We start from the raw sequence: 20,111 nt of genomic DNA on the forward strand, positions 1-20,111 counted from the left end.
AAGCCTTCCACCAATGATGGAGTTGGAGTGGGAGATTGGGCTTCATTTTCCCTAGTAGTTAATGCTCCAATTTTTTTTGTTTATTTCCTCCAAGCCCCACTCCAGTCTTGTAATTTCTTTTTGCCAAGGCTTACGCTTTTTAACATGCATAGCCTGAATTGGAGGGTATCTCTCAGAATAGTGCTGATCTGGTTCTTCCTCCAACTCTGCAACCTCATTAGGTTGCAAGTCTTCCTCAAAGTCTCCTTCTGGCAAGAAATTATTGTCATCAGAAGGGCAATACAACTCCTCTGGAGGAGCTGATGGTATAATAACATTTTCTCTTGAAGCCTGCCATTTTTTTAACCTCCTTCTCTCTGAGCCTGAAAGTTTAGCTTTCTCAGTTTCCTGTTGCTTATACAGACTACCTTTAATTAAGTTCCATAAAAAAAGCACTAGGCTAATGCCTTGTCCCATTTTTATTTTGGGATTTACTCACCGCACCCCTTCTACTTAATGCGAGCTCACGAGCCAAACACAGCGGTGTCTTTCACTGAATCCCTGTATCTCAAGCCACACGTTCGGGCGCCAATCTGCCGGGGCCAGCCGGGCAGAGTCGAACGGTTCTTGAGTTGGGTGTGAGGATTAAAATTAATAAAATAAACACACAGCACACAGGAAACTAATTTTTAAAGGTCCAGACTCTACAGCCTTTGCAAAAGGCAGACTGCTGCAGCAAGCAGTGCCAGCAGCCAGTCTCAAGACTCTGCCTGCCTCCTCTGCCTCCAGCCTTCTGACCACTTTATTATTTGAGTAGTTCCTTTTTGCAAGTAAAACATCTCAGAACAATACGTTAATTTGCACAAGGAGCCTGAGGAAGAGGTGTAACCCTCACAAGCTATCCCACCTGTTGTCACAAACAAAAGGAGATGGACTTGCAAGTTCTCCTCTGCCATTAGTAAAAGGCCTCCTAAAAGCCAAAGCAGGCCGCTGAGTCACGGCTCCCAACAGTTTATCAACTGTAGGAGTTCTCTGGTAGAATTTTTGGGGGTCACCCATGTATATTGTCATATCATCTGCAAATGGTGATACTTTAACTTCTTCCTTTCTGATTTGAATCCATTTGATCTCCTTTAATTGTCTTATTTCTTTAGCAAGGACTTCAAGAACTATGTTGAAGAGATATGGAAAGAGTGAGCAGCCTTGCCTTGTCCCTGATTTCTGGGATTGATCTAAGTTTCTTTCCATTTAGTTTGATGTTGGCTATAGGCTTGCTGTATATTGCCTTTACTATGTTTAGATAAGTGCCTTGTATCCCTGATCTCTCCAGGACTTTAAATATGAACAAGTGTTGGATTTTATCATAGGCTTTTTCAGCATCTAAGGAGATGATCATGTGGTTTTTTTCTTTCAGCTTGTTTTTTGTTTCAGCTTGTGGATTACATTGATGGATTTCCACATATTGAACCACCCCTGTATATCTGAGATGAAGCATACTTGGTCATAGTAGATGATCTCTTTTGTGTTCTTGGATTCAGTTTGCAAATATTTTGTTGAATATTTTTGCATTAATGTTCATAAGGAAGATTGGTCTGAAATTCTCTTTTTTTGTTGCATCTTTGTAAGGTTTAGGAATCAAGGTGACTGTGGCTTAATATAATGAGTTTGGTAATGTTCCTTCTGTTTCTATTTTGTGGAGTAGTTTGAAGAGTATTGGTGTTAGCTCTTCTTTGAAGGTCTGGTAGCATTCTAGGCTGAAACCATCTGGCCCTGGGCTTTTTTTGGATAGGAGACTTTTGATGACTGCTTCTTTTTCTTTAGGGGAAATGGGACTATTTAATTTATTTGCCTAGTCTTGGTTCAGCTTGGTAAGTGGAATCAATCAAGAAAATTGGCCATTTCATTTAAATTTTCAAGTTTTGCAGTATATAGGCTTTTGAAATAAGACCTAATGATGGTTTGGATCTCCTCAGTGTCTGTTGTTATGTCCCCCTTTTTATTTTTGATTTTGTTGATTTGGATAGTGTCTGTCTGCCTTTTATAACTAAAAATAAAAGGCAGAATTTGGCTAAGAATTTGTCTACCTTGTTGATTTTCTCAAAGAACCAGCTCTTGGTTTCATTGATTCTTTGAATTGTTCTCTTTATTTCTAGTTTATTTTTGTTGTTGTTGTTTCTCTTTATTGATTTAAGCCATGAGTTTGATTATTTCCAGCCATCTACTCCTCTTTGGTGTGTCTTCTTCTTCTTTTTTTTTCCCCTAGGCCTCTCAGGTGAGCCATTAAGTTGCTTGTATGAGATATTTCAAATTTCTTTATGAAGACACTTAGTGCTATGAACTTTCTTCTTCTTACCACTTTCATTGTGTCCCATAAATTTGAGTATGTTGTGCTTTCATTTTCATCAAATTCTAGGCAGTCTTTAATTTCTTTATTTCATCCATGATCCAGCTGTCATTGAGTAGAGAGTTGTTCGGTTTCCATGTGTATATAGGCTTTTTATGCTATTTCTGTTGTTCTTGAGGTCCAGCTTTAGTCCATGGTGGTCTGGTAGGATACAAGGGATTATTTCAATCTTCTTGTATCTGTTGAGGCTTGCTTTGTGACCAATTATATGGTCTACTTTGGAGAAGGTTCCATGAGGTGCTGAGAAGAAGGTCAGTTCTTTTGTGTTTGGGTGAAAAGTTCTGTTGATGTTTGTTAGGTCCATTTGACTCATGACATCTGTTCGTGTCATTGATTCTTTGTTTAACTTCTCTTTTGTTGACCTGTCCTTTGTTGAGAGTTGGGTATTGAAGTGTCCCACTATTAAAGTGTGGAGATCTATGAGTGGTTTAAGTTTTATTAATGTTTCTTTTACAAGTGTGGGTGCCTTTTTATTTGGGGCATAGATGTTCAGAATTGTGATGTCTTCTCAGTGGAATTCTCCTTTGATGAGTATGAAGTGACCTTCCCAACCTTTTTTGATTAATTTTGGTTGAAAGTCTATTTTATTAGATATTAGAATGGCTACTCCTGATTGCTTTTTGGGTCCATTTGCTTGGAAAACCGTCTTCTAGCCCTTTACTCTCAGGTAATATCTATCCTTGTAGCTGAGGTGTATTTCTTGTATATAACAGATTGTTGGGTCTTGTGTTAGTCTGTGCCTTTTTATTGGAGAATTGAGTCCATTGATGTTGAGAGATTAATGACCAGTAGCTGGTAGAACCTTTTATTTTGATGTTGGTTGTGGTAGTATGTTTGTGTGCTTGGTTACTTTTAGTTTTGCTGTAGAGAGGTTATTTCCTGTGTTTTCCTGAATGTAGTTAGTTTTTTTAGGTTGTATTTTTCCTTCTAGTATCTTCTGTAAGGCTGGATTTGTGGGTAGGTATTGTTTAAATTTGTTTTTGTCATTGAGTGTCTTGTTTTGTCCATGTGTGATGATTGAGAGTTTTGCTGGGTATAGTAGTCTGGGCTGACATCTGTGGTCTCCCTAGGGACTGCATGATATTCATTCAGGCCCTCTGGCTTTCATAGTTTCTGTTGAGAAGTCAGGTATGATTCTGATGGGTTTGCCATTGTATGTTACAAGGCCTTTTTCCCTTGTAGCTTTTAGTATTTTTACTTTGTTCTGTATACTTACTATTTTACTATATCTTATTTTGTGGCAGGAAGATTTTCTTTTCTGGTCTAATCTATTAGATGTTCTGTAGGGCTCCTATATGCTTATAGGCCTCTCTTTTAAATTGGGGAAATTTTCTTCTATGATTTTGTTGAAAATATTTTCTGGGCCTTGGAGACAGGAATCGTCTTTTTCCTCTATTCCTATTATTCTTAAGTTATGTCTTTTCATGTTGTCTTGAATTTCTTGGATGGTTTGTGTCAAGAATTTCTTAGATTTAACATTTTTCCTTGACGGATACGTCGTTTTCTTCTGTTGTATCTTTCACACCTGAGATTCTTTCTTCCATCTCTTGTAGTCTTTCGGTTATGCTTACCTCTGTAGTTCCTGTTTTTTTCCCTAAGTTCTTCCTCTCCATGATTTCCTATGTTTGTGTTTTCTTTAATTTTTCCAATACTACCTTCAGATCTTGAACCATTTTGTTGATTTCCTTCACCTGTCTGACTGTATTTTTTTACTTTTCCTTCAATTCCTTCACTTGTTTTTCTTTTATGTATTTCAGTGATTTAATTATTTCCTCTCTAAAGGCCACAAACTGTTTAGCTTCATCTTCATGTATTTCTTTACAGATTTCCATAATCTGTTTTACTTTATCTTCCTCTATTTCTTTACTTGTTTCATTTGTTTCCTCCATTATCCTCTTCATAAGCATAGATATAAGGTCATTTTCTTGAATTTCACTTATGTTGAGGTGTCCAGGGCTACTTGCCCCTGGATAACTGGGTTCTGGAGATGTCAAATTACTTTGGCTTTTGTTGGTTGTACTTTTTCGCTGGCCTCTACCCATCTGGCTATCTCAGGTGTTGGCTGTTAGTTTCTGATGCCTCCTGGAATCCTGGGGTGGGAGAACCCCCTTGTCAGGAAGATGGTCATTCCTGAAGGAAGCCTTCTTAGCTTTTTGGGCATGGTGATCGAATGGCACGTACTTCTCAGGGAATTGCCACAGCTCACCTCAGGTGTATGGATCTGTGGGGTAACTGGGGTTGTTGGTAGTCAGGGGAGCTCTCCTCTCACCAGGAGAAGTCCTGGAGACAGCTACCCTGTCACTGGGTTTCTTGCTCTGAATTTAGTGAGCTGCTGCTGCTACTGCTCTTACACTGTATTTGCTGGGCACAGCCCTCTTGAAGAATCAGAGAGCCCCACAGTTTGGTCAGGGAGACAGGTTGCACCTTGGAGCAGTATCTGGGGGCTGATCCCATGGATCCCAGGCTTCTGTAGGTCTGAGGTTGGAGCTCTGTGCCCCAGTACCCAAGTGGTAATCACTGGCAGGTGAGCGCAACACACAGGCATATGGCAGGAGGCTAGAGCCCAGAGACTACAGGAACCCAGGAACTTTTACAGGGATTAGCTTGGTGTTCTGAGTTCAGACCTGTTGTTTCCCTTGCTGTGGTATTTCCTCAGTCTCTGGGCTGATGGCAGAGTGCCTGCCGAATCTCGGGACCTTTTCCAGACATTGTCTGGGTGACCTGATGTGGGTTGGTCCCAATTTCTTCCTTCACTGTAGGGTTTGCTTTCAACTGGAAAACCCAGTCTTTGGTTTTGTGGGACCCACAGTTCAGTGTGGGATGGTGATGAGAGCATGCAGGTATGGGGCTCTGTGCTGGCGACCAAGAGCCTGCCAGGACCTAGGAATTCATCCTGGGTTTAGCTGGGTGACCTGAGAATGGTCCCAATTGCTTCCCACACCGTGAGTTTTCCTCTCACCTGGAAAACACAATTGCTGGTGTTTTAGAGTCCACAGTTTGGTCTGTTGGTCGCTGTGCAGGCACTGCTGTCCTGCTCATCAGACACGGTTGTTCTCTCGGCACTGCCCTCTTGGATCACTCAAAGTTCCCATCTTTAATCTGGTATTCTGAAAGTAGGTGGGATATTATTATTCAATCAAGGTCTGACTCTGATTCTCACCTTAGTTGTAGAATTATGGAGATCTGATGATCAGGTGCAAGGGTGTGCAAGTCATCTGAGCAGCTGAGCCTCCAGTAACAGCTCAATAAATTATAGCCTGACCCCGAGAGTTGCCTTCCAAAAACTCATCAAGACTTAGAAATTGAAACTGGAGGTTTTCTCTTTTCCTTGTGATTATCAGAGCAGTTGTATGTGTGGTGACAGGCACATTATTAATGGCTAGCAGTGCAAGTATGTATCTTGTGTACAGGTATTGAAGCAAATTCAGGTTTAAATTAATTTTTGAAGATGGGATCATTAGTTTAAATGCAACAGAACCATCCCTATGTATAACCATGGCAAATCTCATTTAAACTGGAAGATTCTTATTACCTGACGAATTCCCTCCTCCCAAGTCTTAAATGGGCAACTTGAATCTCAGGGACTCATTTTCTTCAACCTTTGAAGTATGCCATGGCTCTCTAGGGGTTTTCTGATAATTCCAAACTTACAGCAAATCTTCAGAGGCATAATATGCTAAAAGCATGTATTATTCAAGCAACATTCACATAGTACTTATGACCCCAATGCAGATGGATTGAAGAAGTGGCCATAAGAAGTGGATATGATGTTGAAATTCAAAACATAACAGATGAGCTTGGAGTCCTGGGAGTTGCAGGGCCATATGCAAGAAGAGTCCTTCAGAAGCTGACCTCAGAAGACCTCAGCGATGATGTTTTCAAGTTTCTCCAAACCAAGCCTTTAAAGTTCTCTGGCATTCCTGTCACTGCTATCAGGATCTCTTATACTGGTAAGAATTAGAAAACAACCGAAAGTAAGGAAAGGCTACTAGCAATGGGACACACACTCACACATGCATAGTCACACACTCACACATAGCCACACACACAGTCACACCCTCATGCACGTGTGCACACACACACTCTCTCTCTCTCTCTCTCTCTCTCTCTCTCTCTCTCTCTCTCTCTCTCACACACACACACTCATACCCACACAGGCACAGTCATGCCCTCCCTCTCTCTCACACACACATACACTTCTGCCCAGTTCTAAGGCAAGAAGTTTGTCTGGCCACTCCTTCTCTTTAGAGTGCTTCCACCCATTTTTAGTCACTTCTCTTTAGAACGGTAGATAAGAAAGGAGTAGCTGGAAGACCCCAGTCAGCAGACTGTGTGAGAACACTTTCAGATAGTGTGGCTTCCAGTCCATTGTGACCATGACAAGCTTCCCAGTATAATAGTGGTTCTCAACCTTCCTAATGCTGAGACACCTTAACACAATTCCTCACGCTGTGGTGACCCTTGACCATAAAATTATGTCATTGCTGCTTCATAACTGTAATTTTGCTACTGTTATGAATTATAAAGTAAATATCTGTGTTTTCCCATGACCCCATGTAAAGCTGTTATTTGACCCTTAAAAGCTGTTATGACCCACAGGTTGAGAACTGCTGCACTAGAGCATGGCTCTGGACACATCCTCCTTTCGTGTGTGTGTGTGTGTGTGTGTGTGTGTGTTCCCTGAAGGAGCTTCTCCCAGCTCCACACAGAGTTTGTACTTGGTGCAGGAAGCTCATCATTAGCCAGTGATGCTCTGGCTTCCTTCTGAGTTCCTCTGACTTCCTTGTCTCCTTACTGAAAGAGCACTTTGTGCCCAGCATCCCTCAGCTCCATGTTGCTCTTGTTCTGCTGGCATCCTGGCGGAGCCCATCACTATTAATCCATGGTGGTGGGGAGCAAGTTAAAGCCACATTGTCCCTGGCTTTCCATTCTAACTTTTCCCAACCTCAGCCAAAAGGGTGACTGGGGGGGAGGGGAGGAAGGAGTCTGGGTCATTCTTTTCTTTTCTTTTTTAGCACATGGCTCTAACAGTGAATAAAAGGATCAGGTGGGAGGAAATGAGAAGCAAAAGAAGTTAGAGACTACTGTTAGCTATCCACAAGGAAGAAATAGGAATAATTCCACATTCTTTATTTAAGGCTTGTGATTTCTTGAGTCGGAAGCTGGAGTGTCTGAACCTTAAACTCCATTATATTTTATTGTTGTGTATGTACACATATGTGTGTGCATGTTTGTGGGGGCTGGTGATCAACTGTGGGTATTACCTTGTTTACTGAGACAGGGCTTCTCACTGGCATGGGGGAAGCACACACTAGGAGATCAGGTGAAGCTCGCCAGCCAGAGTGCCACTTCCCCAGCATACAGGAAAATTTGCAGGAGCCAGTTCTTTCCTTCCATAGTGTAGGTGCCAGGGATCAAACTCAAAACATCAGGCTTGGCAGCAGACACCTTTACCCACTGAGCCATTGTGTGCCCCCCTTCCCTGCCTCCTTCCCTGCTCTCTTCCACACCCACCTGCATGTGCTTTTTAAAAATGTGGACTCTGGGCAAACTTCATGCTTAAATACAAGTTAAGTATTTTACTGTCTGAACTGACTCTTCAGCCTCTTTAAGTTGTTTTGTTTTGGACAGTGTCTCAGTAGCCAGGGCTGGCTACTTTCTCAGCTTTCTGAAGGGAGGGTTCACAGCTATCCTCCCTGTGCCCATATGAACCCCTTGAAAAAGACATGTTAGTTATTTACCTATTATCATTATCCTGAAAACAGCCATGGTTCAGTATGACACCAGGGTCCAAGGCAAGAAGTAAGTTCTACCAAGTCTTTCTGTCTCTGGAGATGAGTTATCCAGCACTGTCCTCTGTGTAGGACTCAGGATTACATATAAATGACCAGTGAGATGACAGGCTCCTTGTAAGCTGGTTTTGTTTTGTTTTTGTTTTCTTAAGGTAGGGTTTCTCTGTGTAGCCCTGGCTGTTCTGGAACTTACTCTATAGACCAGGCTGGCCTTGAACTCACAGAGATCTGCCTGCCTCTGCCTCCCTGAGTGCTGGGGTTAAAGACATGTCCATTTGTTAATTATTTTAGTCTCTACTGGAACTCTTTGAACTTAACACAAGTGGTCCACGTGTAGTTCATATCTACTACAAAGCTCTGTCACTGCATTACCTGTGTTTTTGAGCTGTTCTTTTAAAGATAGCAATGGCTGCATTGTGCGAGTGGGATTTCTCCTGCGTGTGTTTGTTACCTAAGGTAAGCAAGCACTCACCCTGCAAGCACTGCTCTCATTCCTGGGCGGGCTCTGCCCATGCCTTTCAGGTGAGCTGGGATGGGAGCTGTACCACAGAAAAGAAGATTCCGCAGCACTTTATGAGCTTATCATGAACACGGGCCAGCAGGAGGGGATCGACAATTTTGGAACATATGCCCTGAATGCCTTAAGACTGGAGAAGGCTTTCCGAGCCTGGGGGTCAGAGGTTTGAATGCTGGGATCCTCGCTAAGACCTTACGCCTATTATATCTAATTTTTATTAGAGAGCTACTTTTAACAGCAATAGTATCAATGCTGGCTGTAAGCGAATCATACTCTCCTAAGTGACTTTGAGCAGGGAAAGAGGCCTCCCCCTCTATTTTCTAGTTGAAAATTGACTGGGTTCTGGGATAATGCTCATTCTGCCTTAATTCCCCATGGTTGGTGGTAAACCCCAGACATTTTCTGACAGGCACACCCCGAGGATTTGAGTATCACCTTTGATATCCCTGCCTTTTCCTCTGTTATGCTGTGTCCCATTCTCATAACACACCCTTGGATACTCTGCTCTTCTGTAAAATGGAATATTTATCCTACAGAACTAACATAGACATAGAGATGAGCCGAACAAACACACCATGCAATTAATTTCTAATTTAACCTGAAAGCTCAGGTAGGGGCTCCTGAGCCTTATCATGGAAGCAGGCTTGGAGGAATGCAGGTCCTTCCTGCTGCAGAGAACTCAGTCTACAGCCAGGACTCAGGTGAGGCCAGCTGCTGTCAGAAAACAGGACAGTTTTGTTCCCGCACTCCCAAGAAAAGGGGCAGAGAAATGGCCCCTTTGAGAGTTAAACATTGCTGTATTCTCTTGTCGCTGTTTCTGATAGTTTTTTTCGCTGTACTCCCATCTTAGGGTCCTGTTTCCCGACAGTGCCAGAGCGCTCTCTAGTGCTGAAATAGCGACGAAGCCGCTCTGTTTTTCTGAAGAAAAAAAAATCTCAATTTTGAGCAGACTGAAAGATTAATTTCAGAGTAACTCAAACTGATAATAAGAAATATGAGAACAATTTTATGTGGTGTAAAGCAGCCTTAAGTTCTTCTGATATGTGTCAGTCCTGTGCTGACTCTGGGAGGTTAGAGCAGGCTGATCCCATCACCTTAAAGTGAACAACAAAACAGCCTGACTTCTAACAGTGTTAACTGATGTTTTGTGGGAGTCTCTTCTCATTTCTTTATGTTTAATGGTCTCCATTGAGTTTATCCCTTTCATCTTTCCCAAGTTCTCATCATAGAAATTAGAATCTTCTAATAAAATTTTGAGAAGAAAAAAAAAACATTAAAAGCAAAACAGAGATAAAATCCTGTAACTTTATTCAGGTTCAGGACTAAACTGAATCTTTTCCCTGAATCAGTATATTCTATCATGATTCAACTATTTTTGAGATTCAACCCTATGTTCCCTTTTCTTTTCTGAACTCTGTAAAAGCCAGTATTCTGCCATCTGCTCTTCTCTGTTTATTTCTATTCATGGCTAATTGCAAGATGAGCAAAGTTACTTGAGAACTTTTAAAAACATAATTATGCAAAATTATTACACAATACATACAAGGTTCTTGTGTGTGGAGCATCATGTGCTAGCCTTCAAATATTTCAGATAAAAGAGCAGAGGCCACTTTGATCACCTCCCCCTAAGGGGAAAGCAGCCTTACCAGGCCACAGAAGATGACAATGCAGCCACTCCTGATGAGATCTGATAGACTAAGATCAGAAGGAAGGAGAGGAGGACCTCCCCTATCAGTGGACTTGGGGAGGGGCATGCATGAAGAAGTGGGGGAAAGTGAGTTAAGAGGGGAGGAGGGAGGGGTTTATGGGGGGATACAAAGTGAATAAAGTGTAATTAATAAAAGTTAAAAAAATAAAAAAATAACTATTTCCTTTATATAAACAAACAAACAAACAAAAAAAGCAGAGGCCAGAGAGATGGCTCTGTGGTTAAGAGCACTAAAGCATGGATGCTATCACAGAGGGCTCAGTTCCTCACTGGGCAGCTCACAGCCACCTGTTACTCCAGTTGTAGGATTGGGAATCCGATGCCTCTGTTCTCCCAGGACACCTGCACATACCCACACTCAGACACGAGAACATATACATGTACATAGTAAAAATTAACTAATGAATTAACACCTTTAAAATAAAAGAGCAGTGGAATAAAATCCCAACTTTCAGTTTCTGTGTTTGCTATATTTAAATGACAACACTTGCCAAAAAGGTGTCATTTGAATTTTGAATTGAAAATACTGCTTTGGAGAGTAGTCCATAATTGGTCTTTTTAAGAATCTTTACACAAAAAACATCATAAAGTGCCCTTGCTCCTAGAAAGAATAATACAAGAAACTGATATTACTGCTTGAATAATTGTTATACATCATCAGTTCAAGGTGGGGGCCACTGTTGGCTGGTATTTGCTGAATGAAGGTGATGGGTTTGTTTCTGTGTCTTCCTGTTCTCTTTGTAGCAATGGGGAATTCTATCCTTGATCTGCCCAAAATTTACTAAGACTTGCTGGGAGTGGTGGTATACTCCTTTAATCCTTTGCTCTGGAGGCAGAGGCAGGCAGAGCTCTCTGAAGCACTAAACTTTTTAAGGACAACACAGATTTTTTTGTTTGTTTTTGGTTTGGGTTTGGTTTAGTTTAGTTTAGTTTTTTTTTTTTTTTTTTTTTTTTTTTTTTTTTTTTTTTTTTTGAGACAGGGTTTCTCTGTGTAGCCTTGGCTGTCCTGGACATGCTTTGTAGACCAGGCTGGCCTTGAATTTACAGAGACCCTCTTTCTCCTGCCTCTCCCAAGTGCTGAGATTACAGGTGTGTGTCACTGGCCCAGCTTAACAACACTGTTCTTATGTGAGCCAAATTAACATGCTCATCTGAGATTTGAAATATGTTTTTCTTTCAGATGAACTGTGATACAAACCCCATGGAAGCTGGACTGGAAGGTTTTATCAAGCTGAATAAGGTATGTTTACGTTCTCGGATGTGTGTGAAATAAGTGTAAAGATGACGGCAGTGTTTATTGCCAGAGCCATGCTTTAAAACAGAACCAAGTGTGAGTATAGAAGAAACAATGTCAACACAAATACTAAACATTGCTTAATTGCTCCGTATGAAGTATCTGTCACAATTTGATCGGTTCAGTCTGTGTGGATATGCTTAGAGATTAAAGATTGAAGAATCTAGGTATTTTAAGGGTTAAGACTAAAACCCAAGTTAGTAAAAATCGCAAGATGATTATCAGTTGGACTTCATCAGACATCCTTATGAATTGTGCTATGTTGTGTATGTATCAGCTACTCCCAGTGGCTGGTAAGGTTGTACATCAGCTAACAAAGCAGAGTGGATATTGACTCTCCCTGAAGGACAGAGCAGGCTTATGAATCAGTTTTGCATCAAATGATGGCATCTAAATATAAACAAAGGACATAATTCCAGTGTGCCCAACACAAAGCGGATATTTACTGAGGAGCCAACACAGGCCCAAAGAATCATTATTGACATCAGTGTGCCAAAGGGATGTCCTACATCAGTGGCCCTCAGACTACCAGCCTCAGCATCATCTGGGAACTTGTTAGAAATGCCAATTCCCAGTTCCAATCCTAGACTTACTAAAAGCAGAATTTCTGGGAGCCAGGCCAACAAACCTGTGTTTTAATAAACCCTACAGGGGTTTCTAGGAGTTGAGAAACACTATGCTACATAATTATTGCAGCAACTAATATCACAGGAGGCCAGTTGATTATAGCCCTGCTCATCAGTGCCCGTCCAACACAGGTAAATGAGGTCATGCTGTTGAGTGGTGCCCGAGAGGTACATGAAAGAATTTAAAATGACTCGCCTAAGTGGTTGATACTGTTCAAGGTTAGGGACAGCTGCCACCAGGCTATTAGTAAGGGTTCTCCAAATACCCTCTCATGTTCAGAAGCTCTGCTCTGGTGTCCTGTTCTGTGGGAATATGTAAACATATTGTGTGTATAAATCAGGCTATGGAAACTTTTTTAATGCCTTGACATCAGCTCCTGAATTCTCAACTGAAGCATTAACAGGAACATATGTATTAACATGTGAATTTATTGTGCTGGATTTTAGGAGCAAGGACCCTATAAAGAATTCTTTTTTAAAATAATTTACTTATTTTTATTTCATTGCATTGGTGTTTTGTTTGTATGTATGTCTGTGTAGGTGTCAGATTTTGGACTTACAGTTGTGAGCTGCCATGTGGTTGCTGGGAATTGAACCTGGATCCACTGGAAGAGCAGACAGTGTTATTAACCACTGAGCCAGCTCTCCAGCCACCTACAAAGAATTCTTAAAGAAAGCTGTCTTTTCTGTGAATTTTTCCTGACTTGTATTTTTGTGATGTACCATCTGTCACTAGGCTAGGGAAAGCAAGTGCTTGGGATTTGAGCAGCTCCTAGCAGCAGGTTGCTCCTGGTGGTGACAGAAGTCTGAGTTTGGTTATTTAAAATAAAGATAAAATGCCAGACTCCTCAAAATACCTAGTTCTCCGCTCCTGGACCCTGATAGGCAGAGGAAGAATAGATTCTTCTGCTTTTCTGTTTTGGGTCCATGCTAATTTCTTGGGCAAGCAACTAGATCTGGCTGTCCTGAGACCATGCCTGGTGGTGTCACAGCTTTGTGGAAGTCTGCATGAGCAACAGCTTCCTGGATATCAAACATTGTAACCTAAGCTATGTAACTTGATAGGTCAAGTCCTGTGCCTGAGAGGCAAAAGCATTATTCAGACATTTAGCGTACAGAAAGATGCTCCCTTCAAAGCCCCTTAGAAGGCATTCTCTAACATTTAAAAGGACAATAATATCCAAACCCACATTGCTTTGGAAAATTGATGCCAGGCTGAAGTGAATACAGGGGAATATTTGGTTTGGGTAAATATAGAGGAATATTTGGTTTGAGGAATGAAACAAAGGTAACAAAACAGAATAACGGTAGAATTTTATTCAAATCATTTTTCCCTTTCTTTACCTCCAAAGCAAACAATTAGAATTAATGCTCTAAGTCCTTGAATATATGAGACAAGGCAGAAGTTATAGCAAGAAGACGTGCAGAGCTGACTCTTGGGGGTACCTGGCATTTTCTCTGCCTTTGAGGGTGGGAGCAGGTCACAGGGAGGTGAGGAGGCACAGCCCTTCCTCCCACAGTCCTTTTCCACACTGGCCTAGTGGACCTGAAATTCTGCCCCGGATTTCTTTTGCCTTACAACATATGTCATGAAAGGTTCATAGAGTGCCCTATAAACTAAGGACTTCCTCAAGCATGTCTTTGTTATAACACATTTCTCATTTCATCATAGGGTCAACATGGGTGTGTGCATATTTTAAGGAGGAAAGTGGGGGACGAGGCCAGTCATCTGGCTTTGTTAAAGTCAGCCATGTTCTTGTCAAAATCATTGAGGAAAAGGAGGAACAGACACACAGACAAACACACACAGAGACAGAAAGAGAAAGAGAGAGAGAGAGTGAAGGAAAACAGGAATATTCCTTACTAGCTCAGCTCCTTCTCTGGTGCTGGCTTATGTGAAAGACACACACACACCCTCAATCATATACACACTCTTATCTCACACACTGTTATATACACACATCACACATATAAGTGCATGCACTCACACACATACACACATTCACACACACTTTTACACTCATACAAAACACAGACAGAGCTGTAGTAGCCACTGGTGGTCAGCTGTGATATGCACTGTGGTCATCAATCAGTGCTCAGTGCAGTGGTCATTTAGTGCCAGCTGAAATGGTCACTGTGGTGGTCAGTTGTAGTATTCACTGTGATGGTTAATATAGCAGTCTCTGTGGAGTGCACAGGCACACACACACACATGCGCACTCACACACATGTGCACACACTTCACGCATATACACACAAGTGCACACGTAGGTGAGCATATACATGCAAACACACGTGCATACATCACTCACATCACACACATGAACACAATGAACTCACACCCATATTCATGCACTCACAAACACAGACTCACATCACACATATGAACACAATATACTTTCACACACACAAATAGACATGCACACACAGACACACATGCACACTTGAAAGCATCATATTCTCACACTCACACACATGTACACAGCACAGTCATACACACTCAAACACAACGTACACATTCATATACACTCATTACTCACACACATGTGACCACTCCAAAATTTGTACACCCCCTCACATGAACACATACAAGCACACACATATATACACTCATATATATGCACACTAAGGACATATGCACACATTCACACACACATTTCTTACACACACAGAAAAATCACACACATACTCATACTCTGTCATACACTGACACACTCATCCACACATTCACACACCCACACATACACATTCCAAAACACATGCACATACACAAACACTTATACATGCACACACTCACATAGATACCCATATCACAAATATACATATGTACACACATGAACACTCACATGAACACTCACATGCACACATACACACACAGACTCACATTCACATAAACACTCACGCTTGCACCCATGGGTATGCACACACATATGGACACACACATGCACACATTTATTACACACAATTTCTGCATCTTGCTAAACCCCAGGTTAAAGACACACTTCACTGCCTCTCGGAGCTCAAGAAGCGTGACTGCTTCAGGAAATAAGGCTGTAGAATGGGTTCTTAACCTGTTGCAGACACTCCATTCTGCATGGAGAGGAGCCTGCAGCCATGCACAGTTCAGCCACCTCCTGAAAGTGCCCAAAAGAAAAGAATTTCAAATAAACAAACAAAAAATCAGGTCAGCACAATTTGCTTTCTAAAAGCCAACTAAAATCTCAGTATTCTTCCTCCAGCAAAACAAGTCTTACCCTGTATTTTGATTAATTCCAGGAGAAGGCTGTGTGGGGAGAAAATCAGGAGGCATTTGGTTATCACCAAAAATGGAACAATGCATTATTTCTAATCAAGAGCAAAGGGAAATCAGCTGCTTTGGGATTCCATAGGCACTTGTGGAATTTTCCTCTTGCAATTACTGAATCTTTGTTCATATCTAGAGCCAGAGAAAGCTAAGTACTAAGAGGAACATGCGTGGGAGAAGAGATTTTCCCACATAGATTTATTCCTCTTTCTCCCTGGCAGTGTAGTGACATCCTGACTCAAAATTAAAAAATAAAAAGAGGGCTGAGGCAGGAGGATTGCTGTGAGCTGAAGACCATTCTGGGCTTCATAGGAGCAAGCCAAAAGTCGTTGCAGTGGAAGCATAAGGCTCTGTATTTGGAACCCCAGGGCCCAGGTAAAGTGCCTGGCATGACACTGTATACCTGTCATCTAGGCCCTGGGCAGAAAGGGGAGACCGGAGGATCCAGATTCACTGAGAGGCCTTGTCCCCAAAATAAGATGGGAGTGTCTTATTTGGGGTTACTGTTGCATTATTGAAGCACCATGACGAAAGCAACTTAGGAAGGAAAAGATTTCTTTGGCTTACACTCCTATATCACTGTTCATCATCAAAAGAAGTCAGGACAGGAACTCCAGCAGGCAGGACCCTGGGATAGGAGCTGATGCAGAGGCCACGGAGGAGTGCTCTTTGCTGGCTTGCTCCCCATAACTTTCTCAGCCTGCTTTCTTTTCCATTTTCTTTTTTCTCTCTCTCTCAGTGTGTGTGTGTATGTGTTTGCCCTCTTTTCCATTAATTGATTGATTGATTGATTGATTGATTGATTGATTTTACATCCCAGTAGGACGTTCCCTCCTTCCTGTCCTCCCAATCCCTGCCTCCACCTCCTGTCCCTTCCTCCAGTGCTTCCTTCCCTTTCTTCTCAAAGAAGGGGAGACCTCCCATGGGATTTAACCCACCTTGGCATGTCAAGAAGTACTGGGCCTATCTTCTATTGATGCTAGACAAGGCTGTCCAGTTAGGGGAAAGGGAACAGAGTTGGAGACAGCCCCTGCTCCTGCTATAGAGGTCGCACATGAGGACCAAGCTGTACATCTGTTACATATGGGGGGGTAGAAACAACCCATGGGTGCTCTCTGGTTGGTAGTTCAGTCTCTTTGAACTCCTTTTGGTCCAGGTTAATTAATTTTGTAGGTTTTCTTGTGGTGTCCTTGACTTCTGGCTCTTTAAATCTTTCCTTCTCCTCTTCCACAAGATTCCCCAAGCTATATCTAATGGTTGGCTGTGGTTCTCTGCATCTGTTTTCATCTGCATGAAACCCTCAGGTGACTGTTATGCTAGCCTCCTGTCTGCAAGAATAGTAGAATATTAAAGTGTCAGGGGTGGGCTCTCTCTCATGTCAGCCTGCATTCTTATAAAATCCAGGACCACCAGCCCAGGGATAGCACCACCCACAACTGGCCGTCCTTCCCCCATCAATCATAAGAAAATAACTTAGAGTTATATCTTACTTGTTTGTTTGTTTGTTTGTTTTGACACAGGTTTCTCCATGTAGCCATGACTGTCCTAAAACTCACTCTGTAGACCAGGCTGGCCTCAAACTCACAGAGCTCCTCCTGCCTCTGCTGGGATTAAAGGTGTGTGCCACCACCGCCCATCTTTACAGCTGTTTCTTATGGAGGCACTTTCTCAGTTGAAAAACTGCTAGCTTCCAATAACTCATAGCTAAGTCCAGTTGACACAAAACTAACCAGCACAGACTGATAGAGGAAGGCACCAGACATCAACCTATGGCCTCTATGTGTACACACGTTCACCTGCACCTGAATACATTCAAACTATACAGGTATATACCACATACTCAGACACATAAGAAAAGAGAAAACGAGAGTGCAGTGTGAGAGAGAAAGTAAAGAGGACTGGAGATGTGATGTAGAATGCTTATCCTGCATTCACAAGTGCCTCAGATTAGTGGCAATCCTGCTTCTTCTGCATGCTGGTCTGACAAGTGTGTGCTGCCACAGTTGACTTTCAACAATTTGTTTGACTGTAGTTATTCTGATGTAATTGATTTGAGAACACCTGACCCGGCCCAAGCCAATGCTGATTTTTTAAACTATTTTTCTGCATGTATTTATTTTGTGGACAGGAGGGAGCAGACACTGCCACATCATGGGTGACAATCAAAGGGCAGTTTGTGGAAATTGCTTTTCTTCTTCAACCATGTGTATTCTAGAGATTCAACCCAAGTTATCAGGCTTGGCAGTGAGTGTCTTTTCCTGCTGAGCCATCTTGTTAGCTCCCCGTCAACACAGTATTCTAAAACTAAATTGCTTCACAGTGTCCCACTGGTGAGTTTTTTTGTGTTGTTTCATTTCTTTTTTTTAATGTATGCAGATGAGGACATTGACTTAGTTCTTTTTTTAATTTAATTTTATTTTTATTAATTATAGTTTATTCACTATGTATCCCAGCTGTAGCCCCCTCTCTTGTCCCCTCCCCCACTCCCTCCTAAACCCACCCTTCCTCCCTCTTCTTCCCCTATGCCCCTCCCCCAATCTACTGATAGGGGAGGTCCTCCTCTCCTTCCAGCTGACCCTGGTCTATCAGGTCTCATCAGGACTGGCTTCATAGTCTTCCTCTGTGGCCTGGTAAGGCTACTCTACCCTCAGAGGGAGGTGATCAAAGAGGCAGCCACTCAGTTCATGTCAGAGACAGAACCTGTTCTCCTTACTAGGGTACCTTCTTGGACACTGAGCTGCCATGGGCTACATCTGTGCAGGGGTTCTAGGTTCTCTCCATGAATGATTCTTGTTTGGAGAATCAGTCTCAGAAAAGACCCCTGTGCCCAGATTTTTTGGTTCTGTTGCTCTCCTGTGGAGCTCCTGTCCCCTCCAGGTCTATCTATCTCTCCCTGCTTTCATAAGGTTCCCTGCACTCTGCCCAAAGTCTGGCTATGAGTCTCAGCATCTGCTTTAATACCCTGCTGGATAGAGTCTTTCAGAGTCCCTCTGTGGTAGGCTCCTGTCCTGTTCCCTGTTTTCTCCCTCTTCTGATGTCCACCCCACTTGTCTTTCTGAATGAATATTGAGCATCTTACCTCCTTCTTGATTAGCTTCTTTAGGTATACAGATTTTAGTAGGTTTATCCTATATTATATGTCTTATATCCACTTATAAGTGAGTGTATACTATGTGTGTCTTTCTGCTTCCAGGCTATTCTCGTTCAGGATGTCTTTTCCAGTTCCATCCATTTGCCTGCAAATTTCATGATTTCCTTGTTTTTAATTGCTGAGCAGTATTCCATTGTGTAAATGTACCACAATGTCTGTATCCATTCCTCAACTGAGGGACATCTGGGTTGTTTCCAGGTTCTGGCTATTACAAATAAAGCTGCTACAAACATGGTTGAGCAAATGTCCTTGTTGTATACTTGAGCATCTTTTGGATATATGCCCAGTAGTGGTATAGCTGGATCTTGAGATAGTACTATTCCTAATTGTCTGAAAAAGTGCCAGATTGATTTTCAAAGAGGTTGTACAAGTTTACATTCCCACCAGCAATGGAGTAGGGTTACTCTTTCCCCACATCCTCTCCAGCACGTGTTGTCACTTGAGTTTTTGCTCTTATCCATTCTGATGGGTGTAAGGTGAAATCTTAGGGTCGTTTTGATTTGCATTGCCCTGATGACTAAGGATGTTGAGCATTTCTTTAAGTGTTTCTCTGCCATTGTATATTCCTCTGTTAAGAATTCTCTGTTTAGCTCTGTACCCATTTTTAATTGAATTACTTGATTTGTTGCTGTTTAACTTCTTAAGTTCTTTATGCCCTCTGTCAGATATAGGATTGGTGAAGATCCTTTCCCAGTCTGTAGGCTGTCACTGGAGAGATGGCTCAGAAGTTAAGAACACTAACTTAGTTCTTTTTTTTTTTTTTTTCAGCGCGGCAGAATGACACTGAATTTATTGACTGTGAAAATGTAAACATGTTAGCCCTTTTTTTTTTTTTTTTTTTTTAGTTAAATTTTTTTTTCAATGCAGTTTATTCAGGAACCTTGAACAATCCTCGGACCCTGGGGAAAGCCAGCCCACAGCTTAAATAGCCTCTGGGTAGCCAACCCAGGTGTGCCACGTGGGCAATGCAGATAGGTCCACATACATGGAAGCAAGCCAGATTCTCAGCCTTAGCCAAATGTGGAATTGTCCGTGACAGAGAGCACTCACCATCGGGAAGGTGGAAGGCAGAAACCAGCTCCATCTTTAAGGCATAGCATTCCGCAGCTCTCTACAGTTCCCCTTTTTGTTTTAGACGCATCAGGCAAGAGTAGAGGTCTGATCTCTGATATTAGAAATAAATTGGGACTTTGTACTGATGTTCATTTAGGTGTCATCCACCCAAAGAGCATCAGACCCGTCCGATACCTTTTTCTCAGAGGCGGGACCTGGGGCATCAACCCGCATGCAATCAGACATGCTCTTCTCTGGGTCGAAAGCGGCTGACCCTGAGTGC

General features: G+C 42.1%; 1 protein-coding gene across 2 annotated transcripts in view; it reads left to right on the top strand.

Moving 5' to 3' along the window:
* Dmgdh (dimethylglycine dehydrogenase) overlaps window positions 1–20,111 on the top strand; it is an 88,786-nt gene that overhangs the window by 38,562 nt on the left and 30,113 nt on the right. For both annotated transcript variants that reach the window (XM_060385573.1, XM_060385572.1), the window contains exons 12-14: window positions 6,116–6,333; window positions 8,698–8,855; window positions 11,581–11,640. In XM_060385573.1, the coding sequence (XP_060241556.1) occupies window positions 6,116–6,333; window positions 8,698–8,855; window positions 11,581–11,640 (436 nt within the window). The remainder of the gene's footprint in view (window positions 1–6,115; window positions 6,334–8,697; window positions 8,856–11,580; window positions 11,641–20,111) is intronic.

The sequence above is a fragment of the Meriones unguiculatus genome, chromosome 6 (genome assembly GCF_030254825.1).
Source record: "Meriones unguiculatus strain TT.TT164.6M chromosome 6, Bangor_MerUng_6.1, whole genome shotgun sequence".
Lineage (NCBI taxonomy): Eukaryota > Metazoa > Chordata > Mammalia > Rodentia > Muridae > Meriones > Meriones unguiculatus.